The 21,526-nt window shown below is 43.5% G+C and overlaps 1 protein-coding gene across 8 annotated transcripts in view; it reads right to left on the bottom strand.

The window, feature by feature from the left end:
• Positions 1-17,318, bottom strand: part of LOC142368820 (nuclear factor 1 B-type-like) — a 64,608-nt gene extending 47,290 nt beyond the window's left edge. For 3 of the 8 annotated variants that reach the window (XM_075451009.1, XM_075451015.1, XM_075451013.1), the window contains exons 1-2: positions 15,178-15,726; positions 12,029-12,560 (exon numbers count right to left, since the gene is read on the bottom strand). In XM_075451009.1, the coding sequence (XP_075307124.1) occupies positions 12,029-12,560; positions 15,178-15,204 (559 nt within the window). In that variant the 5' untranslated portion in view covers positions 15,205-15,726. Of the gene's footprint in view, positions 1-12,028; positions 12,561-15,177; positions 15,727-16,908 lie in introns of those variants that run through there. The other 5 variants (XM_075451010.1, XM_075451016.1, XM_075451014.1 and 2 more) reach the window with 2 other exon arrangements.
• Between the last annotated feature and the right edge of the window lie 4,208 nt (positions 17,319-21,526).

The following is a 21,526-nucleotide window of genomic DNA, read 5'->3' as shown; positions in this document are numbered from 1 at the left end:
CCAGGCTGTTATTTCTGTAGCAGTTTAAGTTGAACACAAAATCATGCATAAGTTAATGCAGCGCCTGTCTTATTCTCCCACTAACCAATGAGGTGAACCAGAGCCATTATATCTTAGAAAAAACAAAAAGGATCCACACAACAGCTGTTTGGTAAACATACCAAAGTAATAGTTCCAAATGCCTTATTTTAACACAGATTAAATACAATTAGAGGCTGTTTATCTCATCACAACAAGTCACTGTGCCAAAAGAAAAACCTCTGTCATTGTTCCTTGCAGTTCTACTCGGAGGGATTACAGCTGGAAATAGGAGAGCTTTTTTCTTTTCTTTTTTTTCAAACACAGCTTCCTTATGTACAGGAAGGAACTTTTAGACACAAACAGAGCATATGCTCTTTGCACAGAAAGGCTGCCGGGAAAGAAGAAAATTGGCCGGTGGGCGAAGGCAAGGGTCTTCTGAGGTGAATACGAGGAATTCAGGTCAGCGCAGCCGAGATGTTTAGCCAGATCAAGTCACTGCAGCCTGGGTGGAAATAGCATGGGAGGCCAGGGAGAGGGAAACGAGCGCGTCACGGCTCCCAACCCCCGGCCCGATTCCACACACTCCCCCCAACGCAAACAAGAGCCATGACTTCCCTAATGATCCGAGATCATGTACAGTACACGCCTCACACATGCTAACCAATAGGAAGTGCTTCCTCTTCACCTCTGACCTCAAAGTGGGTGTGCCTAATTTGGATTCTGTGTGAAGTTCAGAACATGTAGGCATAGTCTTACTGTGGTGGGATGAATAGTTAGCATGAAGTTAAGCTATTGGGATTGAATGCCCCAGTCTAAAAGGAAAAAATCTTTAATCCTGCAGTTAAAATAATCTTACTGCAATACTGCTTAAATCTGGGAAAATCCTATTTTAAGTCCTTACAAATCTTTTAATATCTTCTGATAATCTGACACTGTCTTTTCATTTTCAGTCCCTCCTTTCACCCACAATTGCGCTGCGATACTGAAGTCTTCACCACACTCAGACACACACGCACACACACATTGTAAACAGTCTTTATTGAGATGTGAGTGCTTGTATAAACATAGACAAGCCCTATTGAGGGTCCAGGGCTGGGTCGAACAATAAGAGGGGGAAAGTTGCTGGACGTTCCTCACAGACGGTGTGTACAAAATCCAATTATCAGAGCCATGGCATTAACATTCCAGCAGTCTAGCAGGTGACGGCTCCGTCTTTTCAGCCCCCCAACCACACAACCGCCCCAAACACACACACACACACACACACACACACACACACACACACACCACCAGCATGGGATGGAGTCTCCCGACAGCACCTCGACAATACACACATGCAGCCCTCCTCAGTTCCCCCCTTCTTAAGAAGTATTGAGACATATAAAAAGGAGAAAAGGCAAAGAGAAGGGAGGCGGTTGGGAGGAGAGGGGTCCACCAGCGACAGAGGTCTTTTCTTCAGGAGATCTGCGCGGCCAGCCTGGCAGGCAGTATCAGTCAATGGGGCATTCTTCTCCTCTCTGTCTGTGGGTGTGAATATGTTGATCGCTGATAAGGTTGCTTTGATTGCCAAAACAGGGAAACCACTTTTTGTTTGGAGCATTTGCCTCCAAACAGGGCCTGCTTTGTCAGCTTTCGGGTGATGTTTGTGCCATACAAGATGCCAATTCAAAAAAAGGGTTGAATGGTAAAACAAACACAATATTGCTGTTCTTGGCTGCGGGGCGAGTTAAATGGATTCAAATAAAAGTCTACGCGGGCCTGTAGGCCTCTCCATGAGAAAAAGTAAACAAAACCCAAAAGCTACAGTAAAAAAATTGGAGCTAGTGTCTGCCTTTTTTAATTAACACCCTCTAGCCCCAGTAATTAGCCTCTGCACCTCCGCTCTGCTTTAATCTCAGTGGTATCATGAAGCGTTGGCCATCACCCATCATTAACAGTCCCTATTTTCTTTCCTTTGCATACAGAACATATACTGCAGTCCTTATCAGTATGGGCCGTGGTGTACGTGATAGTGTGCATGGGATATGAAACGCCTCTGCCTGGTGTCATGCCCCGTACCCTTGTCTGGTCCTATATATAAACTTACATCTGGCCCCCATTCTGCTCTTTCCATCATGTCATCCTGCCTACATGGGAGAGGCCTGAAGGAGCTGCATACAGCACACTCACAGTACATTTAAGAGGCCAACGGTGGAAACTAATTATTATTTTCACTGTGGCCTTTTTTGTTTGTTTCATCATTTACTTAAAAAACGTCAAAAGTGGCATCATACTTTCTCAGAGCGCGACGATATTCAGGCTTGAACTAAGACAGATTTAAATGTTATGGAACTGTTTTTTTGTCTTGATATAATTTAGCTTAAAAAAATAAGACATCGGTGCTACTGAACAGTACAGCACGTGAAAACTGTCCTGAAGCCCCAAACACTGTGAGCCGGGAGTGGAAAATGTGTCCAGGTCAAATGTGTGTGTGTGCACCGTGATGAAGTGAGCGTGTGCGTGTTCTTCGTTAGTTTAAGAGAGATACAGTCACAGACGCCAGAAATGATTTTGTGCATTTATGTGTGATACAGTAAGAAACATCCTGAAGTAGTTTTATGTGCAACTTGATGCAGGAGGTTGTTATACTTTCCTTTAATAGAATGAAAAGATAAAAGAAGCGTCATTGTTAACTTCTTTTGGTTCGATGTGTCCTCTTTTCTTCGCCAAAAGTAACTAAGGATCCTACTTTGTTCCCATTAAACCCATCTTTTGTTGCATTTTCCACCTCCCATCCCTTTGTGTGTGTCGCTGTCCTCTTTTTGCGGTGAGATGTTAGTCCAATGTCTTGTGGCTTTCTCCACCCGCACCAGAAGGCCTGCCCCTGGTTAATTATTCTTGGATAGTGGATGAAGGAAAAAAAACAACTTTTTTTTTTCATTAGCTCAGCAGCAGTTTCCCCATTCATAATAGTTGGCACTGGTTTCGCTCTGTCTGCCAGAGATCACACCCCAACCATTTTCATTTTCCTTCATCCATTTGTTTCATTCATGTCATAGATTTGGCAGGGGCTCGCATCATTTTCCTGATGGCTGTCGACCTTTCAACACCCTTTTTTTTGAGTCGCAAACTCCCGTTTGTGGCTTTGTTTTGGATAAGGGCGAAGACAGTACGGAAACAGTTCACACTGGTTTTCATCCAAGCCCTGTTGTCTTGCAGTGTTTCATTTTTGGAATTATTAACTGTAATCTAAACGTGAGCTGAAGATTAGCTTCAGGAGAGCCTTGTAAAGCACAGCTGACACGCTCTTGGATAGAGAGGATTTCATAAATTGGAACTTTTCCTTGGAAAGTAGATTCAGAACGTTGGGATAATTCCATGATGAAGAAGAACTATTAACCAACCCCGCTGTTCCCTTAACTTTATGTAAGAATATCAACCTATAAAAGTAGTGAATTCACTTTTGTACAGAACTCTTTAAGTTCATTAGACAGGGAATTCGGCTATCTGAGACCTCGAGAAACAGCAGTCTATCATCGTAAGACAACTGGAATTATGCCCACTCACAGAAGAGCTACATCCCACCAACACACACTTATTCAAAACCACTGTTCCCATCCCTTGTTCACCAAACCTAAGTTAAATCTGCTGATCGCTTCTGCAGATTCATTCAGAGTATTTCTAATCCTTAGACCCAAACTGAATATATGCGAGTTCACATGTAACAGTCAAAACACTCAAATGTAGGGTACATAAAGCCTGCAAAAGTAGTGCGTTTTTTTTCTCTCACAGCTGTAACCTTACACCAAAGAACTCCAAAGTGACATATAAAACCCAGGCTCTTAAGCGCCAGGAACCAGGACTCCCGACATGGAAGCAAACAAGATGGCTACTGCATCTCCAGCTGAGGTAGCTTCTATCTAAATGGCGTTAGAGGCTGGCTGGTAGGAGTGCTGAGGAGAAGAGTCTCCTGGGGCAGTTGGCTCAGGGAGCGGGACCAAGAGATGGCTGCACCATGGATTAGGGCCCCACAGTGGTCCATTGTTAATTGAGCGCCATGTGTGAAAGCTACAGAGAGATTAGTTTGTACAGCTGCTGCCATTTGTCATAACTGCCTTTAACAAGACACACATGGCAACCCCAAGTTACAGCCAGAGGTTTTACAGAAAAAGGGGAGGAAAAAAAAATGTCTGGTGAGAGTCTGAAAAGTTTGCAGAACAGAGCCGCATAAGCAGATGAAGATGTTCCTGGGAAACACCAGGCAGACTCAGCTGGGATCCCATGGAGAGAGATGATGAGGTTGAGCATTACTCATTTAGCCATCTGTAGGTCAGCTGGGGTTATTATCATAATTTCCCCAAAAAGCTAAGTCAGTAGAGATGCCAGAGCGTAGGTTGCAAACAATTCTGTAAAAAAAAAAAACTACGAGGGAATATCTGTTATTACATCATGGCCCGGTTGGGCAAAGCTCAAATGAGACAGTCTGTGTTTTATTTAGACAGAAATGATTATGGGAGAAGTCGTGGGGTACAGTTATTTTTTGGTAGGAATCCGCAATGTAATTGTTGGTTGTAGGTATGCACAGATGTTGGAGGCCTAATTACAATCTAGGCTTGGTAAATCTGGAACAAGCTTATAAAGGACGCTCACTTTCAATGTTTGCCCAACAGATGTTAAGGGGATTTGCCGCCTATTGAATCTAAATGCAGTCTCTTAAAGTGAACTGCAGATGAGTAATAATCGAATGCATGCACATGTGTGTACAGTCAGTGAGTCATAAATATATATATATATACAGAGGCGTATGTGTGCAAACTTGTGTCTCCACATGTACATGTTTGCGCTTGCATTCAAAATTAAGGAAGGGTTTTCTAAGTCAGAGCAGGAAAAATTACCAGCTGGAGCCTTGCGCCAGTGGAGATACTGGTTGCCAATTTGGGAAGAATTCAAGATATCAGAAGCCAGATCGCACAGGCTTTCAGAAGACACCATGGTAACAAGGACCGTTCAAGCCCCTGTAAAAATAACGGGCTTCATTAACCAGCCTTTTAGGGCTGCTGTGGGCTTTAAACACAGTGCTGGACTGGCCTTTTTCCTTACCCGAGCAGTGGCCAAAAGATTGAACCATCACTTAATTCACACAGTGAGTGCTGTTGATTAAAAGTGATCCTAATATCTAAATTCACATCAAATGAAATTTTCAAACTGTCACACAAATTGAAACACTTGAAGGGATTATGGTTTTTAATGCTGCGTTAATTCCTTGCTGAAATTAAATTCTCACATATGAAGAAAAATTCCAAAGGTACTGTTTTCCCGTCCTGTAGAAAAACCTCTAAGACCTGTTGGTTTGGTGCTCCTGTGGTATAAGATGTTCATGTTACAGACAGTAAGGGGTCTGTGCCCTCATGTAATTCCCTCTATATGGCACACAAGCCATAACTTTTGAAAGTTTCTTAGAGAACCGGTCAAAATAAATCATAAGTTCTCATCGGGGTTTATAATGTACATCACTGAATAAAAGGCTTCCTCTCCCGCTCGACAGTCGTTTTTTTTCAAGTTGGTTTGAGAAGTCAACCTGGCATATGCGAGGGAGGAGTGCAACTCTTTCGACTTCTCTGACAACTCAATGGGGTGCTGATGAATCCGTCCCATGCAGGCCATTCCCAAGCCCCAGACAACATATCCCCTCTCTGACCCACTGCACCAACATTAGAAAGAAATCCTCGAGGGATTTGCCCCCTCCCAGCCCAGACAACAAAATGCCCACCCAAAAGTACATTTTGCACAGCAGTGCAGTGGCGGGCCTTTCTTTTTCTGTCTCGCTCAGGTCTTGTCGAGCCGTCACAGTGATGGGCCGTACTGTACCGCCAGACAAAAGAAGAGACAACCATCACTCTGGGCCACTGATCGGCCCTGTCTGGACTGAAAAGACTTTGATGGGGCAAAGAAGGGGGGGGGGGGGGGGGGGTGTTGCACAGAGAAGTCAGTGTCTCCTGGGCAACCACTGTGATTGTCTGTCCCTGCCAAAAGTTCCCCCATAACACCCCACCTACCACCCCCTTCCCATTTTCTCTCCCCTTCATTAGTCCTTAAAAAAGGTAAAAGGGACTGGCTTTTGCATGAAAGTCTCATTCTGACACTTGAGGGTGCTTTTCTCCTGACTGACTTGAAAAAATGGGAGGAAAAAACATCCTCGTACAAATTCTCTATCTAAGACTTTTGTGTCTCCTGCCTGAACCCTCTGATCCTCCTTTTCACTGCAGATCCTGCTGTCTTACTTGACCAGTCTTGCAGGGAGGTGGGACAGCTAGTTTTTCTAGCAGTTACGCTAAAGCGATGTTAAAGAAGAGAGGACAGTCACGGGATGGAGAAGCTCAGGCAGCAGGGAGGGCCTGCTTTGTAAGCTAGGACAGTGAGGTACGGTGTAGTGATTGGGGATAGGGGGTGAATGTACCCATTTGTCTTCATTTGGTAAGACTGGCAGACAGGGTGGGGGTGGGAAATTTATCCGATGGGAGTGGGAGGTGCTGGTCCTCCAGTCAAGTGGCCTCGGGGGGATTTGAAATGCATTTGGTGTCCTCCCCAAAAGCCTGGGAAAGTGTGGGGAGGCTGAGATCTTAACCATGGACTAATGACACAAACTGCAGTCCTTCACCAACGGTAACTACTAACGCAAAACCGAGTCTCCTCCTGGAATACACGCAAAAAAAAAGGCTTTTCAACACAACGATTGTGGCTTACAATGCCAAAGAAAGACTTTCTCCCATTTTTTGATGGATGCAGAAGTACTAACTGTGAGCCAAGCAAATGAAACTGTAGCACTGTAGCAGAGCAAAAGGGGAGTTGTAAATTTAGTCCAAAAAAGAAAGCATCCACATTTCTCAGTGGCCTCTGCTCCGAGTTGCCTCGTTGCCATGGAGATTTATGTACACATGGCACACAAAAGAGGGCTAAGGAGGTAGTACGGCCTGTTTAAGCCTTGAGGTATTTGCTCGAGCAAAGCCCCGCTGCTAATAACACAAGCCCCATACTGAGCCAGGCAACCTGGCAGCACTGCACCCAGGTTGGTGTTTCAGAAGGAGCAGGAGGGGAGAGGAGGCCGAGGGAAGTCAGGTGGAGATCACAAAGAGCCACAGATCCTGGAGTTTGAGGTGAAAATGTTACAAGAGAAAGAAACTCAGCAAAGGAGAAAGAAAGAGAGCAGGGAAAAAAAGAGAAAGCCAGCAAGAAAGAAAGACTGCACTGCAAAACATAAATAGCTCCCGGGTTAAGAGAAAAAGGATAGGGAAGACATTTAGTGGGAAGCGGAAATCAATAAGGCAAGCGGTGAAGCTGGGAGGGAGTTCTAAGTGGATTAGATTGAGAGAATGTGTTCGATAGGTTATGGCTCTGAGAGAGAGGTAGCTAGACACCGCAGGCTCTATTGCATACTAATAAGCAAGGCAGAATGGAAGCCAAGCACGGGGTTGTGCAGTTCACCATAAAGACTTCTTCTATATGGCTGATCCCGGGATTTGTAGTTTCCCATCTTGCCGATTTTGGCTTTGTTTTCTTTTTTTAACTGAACGTTCCGTTAAAATGAATCTCCAATCCCACCAAGAGAAGCTTCAAAATCAAACGGAGTTGATCAACTTGCCTTGGGCCAAAAAGGTCAAACAGTAGTGTCCTTAATGCTTTCTGCTTACAACAAGTTTTGTTTTCACACTTCTGGCTTAAACCCAGCCGCCATTTCTCTGGCCAAGCGCCTGGGACAGCTGTCATGGGTCGCAGTCGCGGGCTTGAGAGAAAGCCAGGGAGAGAGAAAAAGAAAAAGAAACCGGGAGAAGGGAGTGAGAGTCATTTGGCTGGGCAGTGTGCCGCAGGGGTGATTTCTGATGGCAGAGGAGGATAAGGGGATGCAGGGAGGGAGGGTTAGATGTTGTGCTTAGTCATGGACCTCCACTGTGACCCAGAAGGTCAGAGCTCCACACCGACCGTCTGACCAAAGCCTCTGAGGCAGCCAGGCGGAAAACAAGATGCAAACAGCTACCCCACTCAGACTGGGGAGCAGGCAATGGCGGACTGAGAAGATACCAGCCCAGCTTGAGCAATTGGAGTGGGCTGGGGTGATGGGGGGGTGTGAGAGGGAGCCAGTGCTGCCTATTACTCCCCCTCACTTAGACCAGTGAACCAAGGGACCACCAGCTAGACCAGAAGTTGAGGCACGGGCGTGGAGACAAACAGTTGCCAAGAGACCACCAGTGATCCTTCGACCGCTGCGGTTTGACCCCGATTGAGGAGGTCAACAAGGGGGGCTTATGAGCCGCCCCCACCCGCCCATCACTTTCCCTGACCACCGCCACCACCCAGACAAGAAGTCTTCCTCCTCCACGTGCCCCGAGCCTGCGACGGCGTGTTTTCACCGATCTGCTTTGCTCAATTAAACTTCAGAGGACACCCTGCCACATCTCTTTGCAAAGGTCCTGACCCCGGGGGCAGAGGTTAAGTCTGGCGATTGTAAAACAAGGTCTCCATTAACATGTCAGCTTGTATTCAGAGGTAATCCATCCATTTCCTCAAACTATCATGACGGTGTGAAAAAAAAAGTTGCATTACTGAGGGGGGAAAAAAGTCAAGGTAATGATGTTTTATGGTCGTGTTAACTTTCAGCACAGGAGTAATGGGAAAGCTGCTTGACCCCGACTTCTTTAGTCTCCCGTTGGACGAACTCAACAATCCTTCGTCTGTCACTGCTCGTGAGGAAATTTCCCAAAAGGCACAGAATTCTTTCTCACCAATCATTTCCGCATTTTGTCATAAAAACGTTAGAAAGTGTCAAAAAAAAAAAAAAACGCTGCCTTTTCACATCTCATCAAACGCACATAAAAGTAGAGCTGAAGATTTCCCTGCGTCGCTGCAAGGTTGAACAAACAGCGGTGAGCAGCTTAGCAAAAAGGCAAATACAAATGAAGCTTACAGTATTCCAACATGTCCCCACACGATTAGTATCTGCATGCCTTGTTGCGGCTATTCCATCAAGCTGTCAAGCTAGATATTCAAAATATGAATGCAGGTGTGGAGAAGAGATGATTAAAAAAAAAAGAATAATACATCTTGTTTTTAAATCAGATAACGACAAAACAGTGCACCGGAGTACCACTGCAGTGTGTGTGTCTGTGAGAAGCCAGGGCCTTGTATTGAACGCGGCCTGCCAGTTGGCACAATGGATGCCACAACCCCCACTCCCAGCCCCCAGCCTACTTCCCAGCGGGCATTCATCTGGGCATGCACATGGGTGCTACAGCCCGGCCCAGCCTGGCTAAACGCGTCTGTGCCCCAGAACAAGGGGGCTGAGTGCCCTCTCAAAATTCACCCATGACTCTCGCTGCCAACCCGGTGACCTTTCTCAGGCAGAAACCCGCGGGGATGGGGAGGAAAGAGGAAAAAAAAAAAAAGTCTGAACTTGAATTTTTGTGCTACAAATATAAACGGGAAAAAAATACAAATGAGTAGATAAAGGCAGCAAAAATAATTACTGTTATTAGAGTACACCTAACAGCAGGGTTGAGCCGCTGCCGGACGGAAGGACACAGAGAACAACGTTAGAAGCACAGTCTGAACACTTCCATTTTCTAGCAGTGAGACCAAACACTGGACTCTGTTGCGGGCAGAGTCGATTTATAGTTTCTTTGTGTTTGATTGTATGTTTGTTTGTTTCGTGCAGTTGCAGCAGAACAAAGGCAGCGGCTTCCATTCTGCCACCGTCAAAAAACTTTCCAACGTGCCCACTGCATTGCGGATGCCAACCAACGAATCAAAGGCATGCTGCAAGCAGACAAAGAGAGTTTCATGCCAACCTCCGAACCTCTAACAACCGTCGCTGGTGATTTGCCTGCCTCCCTGGCACGGTGTAAAACAAAATGGCGCCGCGCTGCACACTACCACAATATGGCTGCATTGTCTGGGTTTGGGCACCGCTCGGTAACTTAAAGAAAGGGGAAAGACGCTTTATTTTTAAACCCAAAAGGAGGGGGGCGGGGGATAAGCACAATCATCTCTGTGGTACTTGTGAAAGAATTCTATTTTGTATTTGCCAAAGTTTCAATCAGGTAAAAAAAATTTGAGGTCAACGCTAAATAACTACTCTGATCCACGAAGCGTTGCTAAATCACAGTAGATTTACCTAACAGTAAACACAAGGAAATGATCAGCCCTCTCTCCAAGAGCGAGTCCCTCTCTCTTTACATACGCATTTACCTAAAACAAAAAAAGGAAAAAAAAAAAAAAAAGAATAAGCACTTCCTTATCATTTGACTAAGAGCGTGTAGAGAAAAGAAACGGCACGAAAGAGGTGTTTTTAAGTTGGCACCGAGCATTTAAAAATGCAGCAGATGCAAGCTAGAGAAGCAGTGGCATCCTACAAAAGACACAAAAGAGGGTCTGATGCCAACCCCGGTGCCAGTGGCAACCATTATTGTCTCGGTGCTGTGCCTTCTGCTTTCCCTGGCACTTATCAAACACAAAATGGCGCTCAGGGTTTGATGATAATGAGCTAGCTATACCACCATTTCTCCCGAAATAGCAGCGTTTTTATTGGTGGCTGCTCGCCGCTGCTGCAGCAGGTTTAATACGGGGGAATTTCAACATGGAATACTATCGAGGGGGGGGTTCCTATGGTGTCAGCAGATTGAGGGAGAAAGTTCACAAGTGTAATAGACTAAAAGGACTGTAATTTTATGAGATGCTTTATTTTAAGAGGGTTGTTTAAGGCACTGTGATCTGGTGTCCATGTAAGGATAAGACAACACAAACAGAATGTCTTGGTTACAGCATCTGTCGAAAATATTTTCTTCACAGTAACCCCTATCAGATTCAAATGGGACGTTTCTGTCATAAAACAAGGAAGGAAAACTCCCGGCAGCTTTTCACAAAGAATTTTTAGGGATAAATATTACTGGACAGTTTCGAATGTTTCACTCAGTGCCATAATTTCACGCAATAAGTGCGCAGTTGTCTTTGTTTTTCGGTCAAGAATCCGAGCATATAAATCAGCCTTATCAATTCGGTTAGTTTTGTAGAACACAGTGATGATGAGAAAACTGTCCGCGTCGAAATCTTCTCTTCTACCTGGCAACTAAATGACGTTGTCCTCCTCTTATAGCGCACGATGTGCACGACAAATAACATTTGTTTATCCAAAAGAAACCAGCTTTTCAGGAATTAAGGAACGTGAGAGAGGTTTCCGCTTTTGCACAAAGCCATAGTTCCAAATAGTTTAACAGTTACACACTACACACAAGCAAAAAAAAAAAATCAACCTAGAAGGTAATTTTTTAGTTGTGGTCGGTATAAATTGTGTTGTATTAGAAATAATAGGCAATACGGACAAAGGTCAAGGTGTGTTTTAACACAGAGAGGACACCTTCCGATTTAGGAAATCGCCGTTAACAAACACTAAAAAATGGAATATTAAGAACTTAAAGGGATCCTTCGATACTGACCCAAAGCTTGAGAAAAATAAACCGCTGGTGGGTTCATTTTTATTCAAAAAGTCTATGCTACAGTTTTCCTGAAATGTCACCGTTTCAACTCCCAGACGAACAGAAGGGGCGTGCGTTCAGTTGTACGAGCCTGTGCGACTGTGTATACATGGAAATGCATATCCTGTCAGAGTTACAGCGAGAGAATAATTACCGAACACGAGCGGGAGCTGCTGGATTACAGCTGAGCAAAAACCACGGTTAAAAAACGTTTAATATCGAAAACACATTTTCTTTCTGTTTGGTAACGAGCCTTGCTGTGAGAGAGGGAGAAAAAAAAAAAAATCTAAGTGTGTTTATCCAGCGCCGGTGCTCACGTTTCTGATGTTTATTTGTCTGGCAAACAGAGTGGTGACTTCAGCCAGTCTGAGCAAGGCTGCCAAAAAGTAACACATGTGACCCCTGACCTCGCCAAGCCATCATTCACACATGTGCCTGAGCTCGCATACAGTGAAACAAACACACACACACACACACACACACATAGCGTGTGAGCGTGAACCTACCTTGGTCCTGGACATAGTATGCTAGAAACAAGTCCAGCTCCTTGACTGATACTGTTATGTGGTGTGGCTGGACACAAAGTGCTGGGTTGGTGCAATGTGGAGACTTGACAAGGCGCTCGCCGTCTGTACTTTCCAGGGGGATGCCTTTGAAGAGGATGACCATCACCAGGTCCAGACGCCAAACTTTGTCGGCCTGCCGCAAACAGTCGATCCGGCGGATCTTGCCTTTCTGGTCCGGGTTGGATAACACGCAGCACGGGGGCTTCTTGCCCGTCACGCTGAGGACAAAGTCCTCCCGGCACTCCTGCCGAATGTCCTTCCGCAGCTTGGCCAGCAGCCTGGATGCCCATTTCTGCTTCACCTCGGGCTTCTCGCTCAGAAGCTCGTCCTTCACCGCACGCTCCTCGTCCTTGGACATCCGCTTCTCGTGCTTCTTGAAGTACTTGCGTTTTCTGGCCTGGAGGTTGAACCACGTGTAGGCAATGGCACGGACGTGAGGAAGAAGTGCCTCGATGAAGGGATGAAATTCATCCTGGAGCGTCACAGGGACACAGTGGGGAGAGGAAGGAGAGAAATGTAATCAGAAACTCATGTCATCAAAAATGGAGAACAAATATGAGTTTATTCTTCAACTAATTTGAAGCAGAAGGGAAGTCAGACCACAAATAAATCCGGCAACACAGTTTTCCCCCACAGTGGTTGAGAGATGAGAATGTTCTCTTTTTACACCACCCTCGATGCTTCAGGACATACTTCAGGTAATTACAAGGATATTTTACAGTTTATATCAGCTGTCACAGCAACAATGGGACGAAGCCCGGCGACTGAATGCACTCGCCGCTCTGCTTTTATTTCCCCGAGCATGCTGTGAGCAGGACTCCTGTATAGCTGCTGCTGCAGAGAGCATGCGCCCCTCACCGTTCCATTTCCCTGACCAAACTATCCACATTCCACTGTGAAATTATCCCGTATTCACTAAGAACTTAGTGTAAACTGGAAGGCCAAGCGGGACGTAGTCACAAAATGGGAAGTTAACAAGATTCCCCAAAAACCAGACGCAGTAAAAAGCACTAAAAAAAACACACACACACACACACAGGCTGAGAAGAAAGGAGACACATTAGACGAAGCAACAGTGTGAAAGGTATTTGCAAAAGGCTGCAATAGGACTCGGAAAGAAGTTTCTGCTAAGTTATGTCAGCCATGCAAGTTAACGTGTAAAAAAAAAAAAAGAGAAAAAGACAATTCTTCATTTACAAAAATGCGAGGTCATACGGTGACATCAAAATGTCACACTCAACTAAAAAGGTTTCCTGGTGGATCTCATTTTCAGCCAAATTATTTCTACATCCAAAAAGATTTTGATACATTGTGTTGAAATGTCTTTAACCTTTATTTGACTTTTCAGTGTCCCATGTCCCACTTTATGTTGGATTTAATTTGACAAATGACTGCAGGTAAACTTTTTTTTGCGACTCCGTATTTGACAGAGTTTCCATTTTTCATTTCTAAAAGTGAAAAAAAAACAATACAATTTTAATTTTAAAAAGGGGGTTTCTGCAGGATAATAATTCAGGGATTCTTCATCAAATTACGATGAACCCTTTATGTTTGCTCTCCTGTCGGTGCACAGGATGCTTTGAACGATTTGGGAGTCGTTAGCAAATACAGTTCCTCTAAGTGTGAAGTGGAAACATTGCATTATCTTTCTCTCGGGTCATTAGAATGTCACATTCAATAAGCATAAGCAGCTCCCTTTAAGCGGGCTTTTGAAGAGTTAAACCACACATTGTTCTTTTTGAAGGCAGTCAGGCAAAGCGGGCTATGGGAAACCACAGAAATCTACTCCCAATCTGTGCCTGCCGCTGGTGCTCCTCTGAGAAGCCACATTTCAGATATGCAAAAACTCTCCCCCCAGCATAGAAATCTCAATTTTTTGACAATTCAATACACAAAGCGAGTCAACTTTTTCAACCTTGTAGAATCTATATATATATATATATATATATGTATATATATATTTTTTTTTTTAAATGCAGGCTATCACTTTCAGCATGGGTTGCATCCCCCATCCGTTTAGTCAGGTAGTAAAATAACAAGCTGGGCTTATTTGAATGTAATCTCTTCACTATAAAGCTGCCAAATAAAACGACAAAAAGTAAACTCTGGATTCTGCTAAATGTGCTCAGCAACCTCTCTTCCTAAAAGTCTTGCTCTGCTCCTGGTAATCCTGTTAAAAGCCACGTGAAACGTCCTGTTCTCTTTCTCTTAATTAATTTTCTTTAAAATTTCTGAGTCTTTCTCAAACCAAATGCTGGAAAGATAAATGACTTGGCAGGGGCCTACCGGTACACTGGGGCCATAAAAGCACAATCCTCTTAAGCACAAACTAAACCGCATCTCAGTCAATCACTTACTTATGCCAAGTAAAATATAAACAGTAAAACTGAGTCAGCCAAAACAGTCAGCGACTCTGTCCAAGCGCTGAATCAACCTTATCGTTCGTTTGATCTTCCTACAGTGAAAGTGGCTTTATCATCCTCCAACCTCACTTCCCTTAAGTATAAGAGTTTAACTCTAAATAAAAAATACTGCTCCGGGAAGCGGGGAGCAAAAACATGTATAGGCTACATATATATATAAATATATATATATATATAAATATATATATTTATAAAAACACGGCTCAAGCGAGGCCGGGGAGAGTGTGGGAGGTTAACGGAGGACGCAAATAACCTCATCAAAGAAAAAAGGGAACATACCGGTACTAATAATGCGGGGTTGAGTCTTTTAAATCTATCTTTAAAATCATCTTTACGCTCAATTTTACGCACGCAAAGAATGGAGGGAAGGGAGTCGGGAAGAAGATAATTAAGAGAAAAAATAAAAATCCAGCATTTCCAGCGCCAGGTATACTCAAATAGTCGCTGATTTGAGCGCTTTGAGTTGCTTTTAAGGTTGTATTTTCACGCGGGAAGCTTCGTTGAACTTATCAAAGCGTTTCCCACATTCTCCACACACGGAGAACTTTGTATCCCCAGCGCGTGTGATCATTTCACCACAAAAATAAAAACAAAACATAAATATATATATATATATATATGCAAATATATGTAAAGCATGGCAATTGAATGTATATAAACAAATACCTGAGTTAGACAAATCGGGGAATACATGACGAGACGGCAACACACAAAGTGATTCTTGGGACTGATTTCCTCTGATCACTTCATCGCGCCATTCCTGGACCGCTGTGCACCACGCAAGAGTGAGTGTGTGTGTGCGTGTGTGTTAGAGTGTGTGTGCGCGCGTGGGGCAGCTATCCGCGTCAAATAAACAAAAAAAAAAGGAGTTATCCAAGAATATCCATCAATTCTTCCGATCCAAAGATTGTCGTCACCGCGGAGAGAAGGAGATGCGTATCTTGCGAAAGCAAGCACTTGCGGACTGAACTCGTGGAGCCGGAGCAAAGCCGCCTCGTCGCCCCGCTCCTCTACTGCGTGGGCTCTGTGCGCGTCTCGGTGCGGTGGTATCTCATAAAAAGCATTACGGGGAGATTCACAGGGCGCCGAGCGTGTGATGTTCACCCCCCTCCCCTCGCTTATGCCAAACTTGATATGAAATCGGCCGCTGCACCTTCGGTCCTGCGCGATTCCAGCAAATCAGACCCAACTTTTTCTCGTTTTTTTTTTTCTCTTCACCCACGTAATTACACAGTCACACTCCTCCTCCTCCTCCTCCAAACACACCACTCATGTCCACCCCACCCCACCCCACACCCCACCCACCCCGGCACCTTCCTCCTTCTCCTTCACGGCTATATGAAAAACGCAGCTCGCGCAAGTCACCGACTCCCTTTCTCGTCACTTCAGCTGAATTATTTTATGAGCTTCGGGGACTTTGGACCGCGGCTCCGGCCCCATAGAGCCGGAAAAAAAGAGAAAAATTCACCCCACCGGCTTCGTGTCAGCGCCACACACGCTCACTTCTTCTCACGTTTTCGACCATTCAACGCACGCTTTGCCGTTGACAGTGTCCAGAAACTTTGGTCTCTCTCTTTTTCCTTTTTCTTTTTTCTTTTCGTCTTTCGGCTTCTTTGGCACACATACACTGACTTCATTCTCTCCTGGGAGTGAAACTCAACGAGATTACTTGTATTAATTGAGGGTTATAAATGACAATCGTAACAATTCGCCTTAAAGTGACCTGTAAAAGTGTTTTTACGCATTTAAAAGAGAGGGTGCAATTTATTACGTTTATTGTTGACGGCATATTCAGCCTGCGTTGTCCAATAAACAACAGGTAAATTATATCTCCGCTGCAACTAGTTCATTGGGGGATTCTCTTTTAAATAATGGAATTACTTTTCTCTATCTGATACATATGTGTGTGTAGGCCTATATATATTTATATTGAGTAAATAGCCTACTTTTAACTTATAAGCATGCAGTGTTTTGCAGCACACTGAGAGGACCTAAAGTTAAACATTGTTAGCCTACTTTGCTGCCGCACCGTGTGAGCACACGCCTGTGTGTGTGTGTGTGTGTGTGTGTGTGTGTGTGTGTGTGTGTGTGTGTGTGTGTGTGTGTCCTACAGAGCTGTCAACAGTCCACACTGAGTTCATTTGCCAGATTAAAGGGAATGGGGATGTTAACACGGGCTGCTGGACGATCTGCGCCAAGTTCAGAGCCATTTCTGGCCGGACCGTGTCAGCGTAGTGCTCCCACTTCTCCAGATTTTCGCCGCCGCCGCCGCAAGGACAGGACAGAATCACAGGGGAGGAAAAAAACAAAACAAAACAAACAAAAAAAAAATAATAATGCTACCACATAGAGCGTTATCACAACATTTGAAAGCAATAATAATCCACGTTCACGTACCATTGCACTGTACTGCATGGATTAATAGGGAATCCTGGAGCCTGGTTGAAACACACAAACCGGTAGCTTCACATTTCTCACGCTCAACTTTGAGCTTTGGAGGGTTTTCTCTTGCAGTGCTCGCCAAAAAGAAAAAAAAAAGAAACCAAAAAAAAAAAGAAAAAGTCAACACCGGAAGACAATTCTTGGCAGATAGCGGTGAAGAAGTTAGGAGCACCTCGCGTTTTTTTTTTCTCTCTCTCTTGTCTTCCTTCCTCTTCGAATCTCACTTTGTTGGATCGTTTTTTGGGGTCGCTCAGCGGAGTTGAACGTGATCCAGAAGAGGCTGAGTTTTCGGCACTGGGTTGGTCTCCGCCTTCACTTTCACTGTCTGGCTGACTGCCGCCCTCCAGCTCTGAGCAACGACCGACGGACCGAATGACAGGCTAAACGAGGGCGTCTTCCGGTGCTGCTTTTCAAAATGATGTCCTAAATCCTCAGAAAATACACCCGTCTGCCAGTTTTCAAGTGAAACGTTCACCTGGAGCAGTAACCTCAATTTCATGTGTGGAAGATAAAGACGAGTCGAAGTTGGAAGCCTTTGTAGCCGCACAAAGAGATTTGCTTTACGTGAACATCACATGTTAGCTAGGATACAGTAATATTAGCTAGGTTATAAAGAGCGCAGTCAGTTTATAAAAATCCAACGTATTGTTCTGCCGACTAAAAGCTGTTTAAATGTGTCTGTTATTTAGGCTGTTACTGAATGAGAGCCTGACTAACTCGTGTTAACACTCTTGATACCAAAAACCGACTTTTTCAAATTGTGTGAAGCGTCAAACTGCCTTTTATTTTGAAAGCGGAAGCCACCATTTCCTGTGTGTCTCCTCGTGGTTTCTCCGCAGCTTCACACATCTCTCGTTTTGTAATAGCGTTTGCCATTGGCCAGCAGCAGTGGCCCCGGGACTCTGGACCCTGGGCCCCTCACTTCCGCTCTTCTGACGTGATGTTCGAGGTTTGACAGAGCCGCTGCTGAACGGCCAGGCGACATAGCGATGCGGTCAGTGAGTGTTGATGGAAAGCACTGCACCGCAGCAATGTAACGTACGGTAACTGAAGATAGGTTATTATCATTATTATAGAAGGGGGAGGAGGGTCAGTATCAACTTAATTTGGTATCTAACATTACTGGAAAAAAAACAATTTACAATACAAGTCACGTAATGTGGAAATAAGTCAAAGGGTCCCTTTGTTGTGCCAATTATTCAATTGGCTTTAATCATAACATTTTTATTCTGTGAATCATCCCGATATTAGCGATTAAAAAAAAAAGACACAACTGAAATCATCAGTTGTTACATAAATGCTTCAGTGGTGACAGTTGGGGCAACCGTTTGAAATGTTCTGTAGGACACCAGTCATTGATCATTGGTGTGTTTGACTCCAAAAACACAGTGATATCACCTTTTTTGGGATTGTCCTGAGAAGTCATAGGGGAATTATCTCGCTGCAGCCGTGGGCCATACTTGTGCTGATAAACTTGTTTCAAATGTGAGTCGATGAATCAAACTAGGAGCATCAGCTATAGTCGAAATTGTGAGTTCATTTTGATCCAGTTGGGGTTTTATTAACCTTGAACTCTATTTTCTGCATTCAGGATGAACAGATCTCGTCTGTCTTAGATGCAGCCACATTTAAAAGCTCTTCTTTAGACTATTACCAAATAGAAATATCAATGTACTCCATTGGAAATAAATAAATAAATAGTTTGCTCTTTTTAAGCCTTAGTTTATTTTACCTCTTAATTGTTGTTAATTATACCATGGAAGGCTACAAAGACTCACAGTCATTGCTCTCAGTGTAGGGCTACCGCCACCGTGTGGCCATACACTGCACTGCAAGTTAGTTTATTATTTGATAAACTAATTATTTGATAACCCATCTGTTGCTCACTATGACTTTTCTAAATGTGGGAAAAAAAACATGCTAAACCAGTTTTCTGTTTTTTTCTTTCAAAGCTACAAAATTAAACTATATTTTTCTTACGGTGCAACTTTCAGTAAGGTGCAGCCAGGGCGTCATTTGAAAATTGTTCTTTGTACAACCCCTTTGGATACTTAGGAAACATCTAAATCTAAATATTTAAAAAAATAAATCAATAAATCTTGATTTTTTTCCAACTGGGTTCTGGGAAAATTTTGGCTTCCAAGTCCAAATAGAACGCTCCATCACGCTGCCTTCCAGCCCATTTGAAATAGCTACATTTATGACTCATCGTGAATACCAGTCTCTCACTTGTGAATACTATTCTATCGACATCCACTTTGGATTACTTTCTTCTTTGTTTACTTATGTTCCACAAGACATAAACACACCATCACAATAGGTTTAAGAACTAGTTCAAAATGCCTCAGCGTGCAACTTTTAGTCATCTGTAAAATGTGAAGGCACTGGACACGGACACTTCAGCAGCCAATCAGACTTCAGCAAGGTTTAAATCTTACTTTTTCCATTGATATGTTTGTATTAAACGCCATAAGACTGTTCAGAGCTATGCATCTAAATGATTTTCAAACATTTTTCTACTTTTAAGTGTAAAGTTTGTTGAGCCCCTTGAAAATAAGCTGTAATCGAACCACTTCCACATATAAAGTAAATATGCACGGCAGCTGCATGTGCCACTACTGCTTCTGTTCCCTTCTATTCAATACTGGAAAAACATTTCCAAAAGAAAGTTGGGACACAGCGTTAGATTTAAATCACATAGGAATGCAAATCATTCAAACCCGAATATCTGATGTTGTAAATTGCATTTGAAACTTTTTTCGAACGGAGTAAGAGTAGAAAAGAGAACAAAAATGAAAAAAAAATACATAGCTCACAAAGGGCAGGGGAGGAATTCTAAACTCTAGGATTTATCAAGTATTTTCAATCTGGAGATTCAGCTTTAGAAAATTCTGGGCAGCTACGATCAACCTAACCACAAAAACAGAAAGCAGACCTTATCCACCTTGATCTGTGAGATTGTCTTCTAACAGACATAAAACAGCAGTTAAGATGAATAATAAACCATGTCAGTGAGTCGGGATCTCCACAACCACAAACCAGAATAGTTTCAGTTACTTATATTGCTGTAAAATGCAGGAAAGTTCCCATTTCTACACTTCTAACACACATTTTCCTTCGTCGGTTTGACTGTAGGAAGGCATGGGGTGATAGCATGACACAATCTTGTTTGGTATAAACCTTCCTCTTGCTGTTCAGTCGTGCTATATTCAGACAATTTCCCTTACTGCCACAACAACTCTACTTTACAGGATTCACCACGATTTATCTTAAAAAATTGTGAGTCTGGATTAAGATGAAAACGACTATTTAACTCTTGATAAACTAATCTGCTGATGGTAAAACTGAGTTTGAATGCCGCTGTTTGAGGTAAAGCCTACCCCCACATGAAAATAGAAGGTGAACAACTGGAAACTGTTGAAACAGGTGGGGGCTCGTTTCCCACCTTCAGCCATTTACTACATGTCACTCCACCACCTGTCTTCCTATTCTCCTGTCTCCTCTTCACTACAAGTCTGCCCAAACCACATTTTCAAGTTAAAACTCTGCATTGCTAAGACAAAAAGAGAATATTCTAAATGATGCTTCTTTTCTGGGTCTGAGCTCAGTTAAAATGGGCTGAGGTGAGCGGAAAAAACTGCTCTGTGATATGATTCTAAATCATTGAAGGCCTTTCCTTTGGACAACAGAGGAACCCTGTGGTTCAGAAGGGTCTTTGGTGAGAGTTTAAAGGATTTATAGATCAACTTTTTCGGACATGTGTGTCTGTTTGTATTAGACAAAGCATTAAAGCGAGACATATTTATCTATATTTATTTATCTATACATACAACCTTTTGGTTGTTTTTTAAAAATAATTTTAAATTTTTTTAGAGGGCGTAACTACTACAATATAAGAATACTTGACCCTGGTTAAGCTGTCCCTGAAGCTGGTGAACCTCTTATCATCTGTTCTCTACTTGCTGAATTTGCTCTTAAAATTCAAGATATATTCTTAAAAGCTCTGAGGTTTTTGCTCAAGTTGGAGCTCCTCTATAGCAGCAAAAGCAAGAACAACAAGGATGCAGCAGTTTAGAAGGGCACAGAAGCATGTCACCAAATATTTCTTGCGAAAGCACATGTAATACACAGAATAAAAGCAAAAATGTGCACATGATTGACTATGATAGCACTGAAAACAGGGCATGTTAAAGGAACTGAAAACAGCAGCAGAGGCAGCAGGATCTGAGTAGAAAGGGAGGTTTCTTTCAGCGTATAAGCATCGAGGGAGACAAACAAACCATAACCCTGGAGATGGGACACAATAAAAGCTCATCTGTAGTCAGACAAGTAAATAGATATTCAGAAAGCATGGGAAAGGCGCGGGCTGGACAAGGGCTTTTTGTCCGACACTAAATTAACACTGCTGAGGGTGAACAGAGAGGTGCACTCGAGGAGCGCTCTTATACTAAAAGCAGGCTTAATGCTTTGTGTCTTTATTTAATTCAGTTAAAGAAATAACATTTTTTTTTGGCCCAATTTTGCTCCCTCTTCATCTTGAAAAATCCACAATTTCCTGCTGCCAAATAGAATT

Source organism: Odontesthes bonariensis, chromosome 19, assembly GCF_027942865.1.
Source record: "Odontesthes bonariensis isolate fOdoBon6 chromosome 19, fOdoBon6.hap1, whole genome shotgun sequence".
Lineage (NCBI taxonomy): Eukaryota > Metazoa > Chordata > Actinopteri > Atheriniformes > Atherinopsidae > Odontesthes > Odontesthes bonariensis.
The sequence above is the reverse complement of the archived record's forward strand: the minus strand, read 5'-3'. Positions and strand labels throughout refer to the sequence as shown.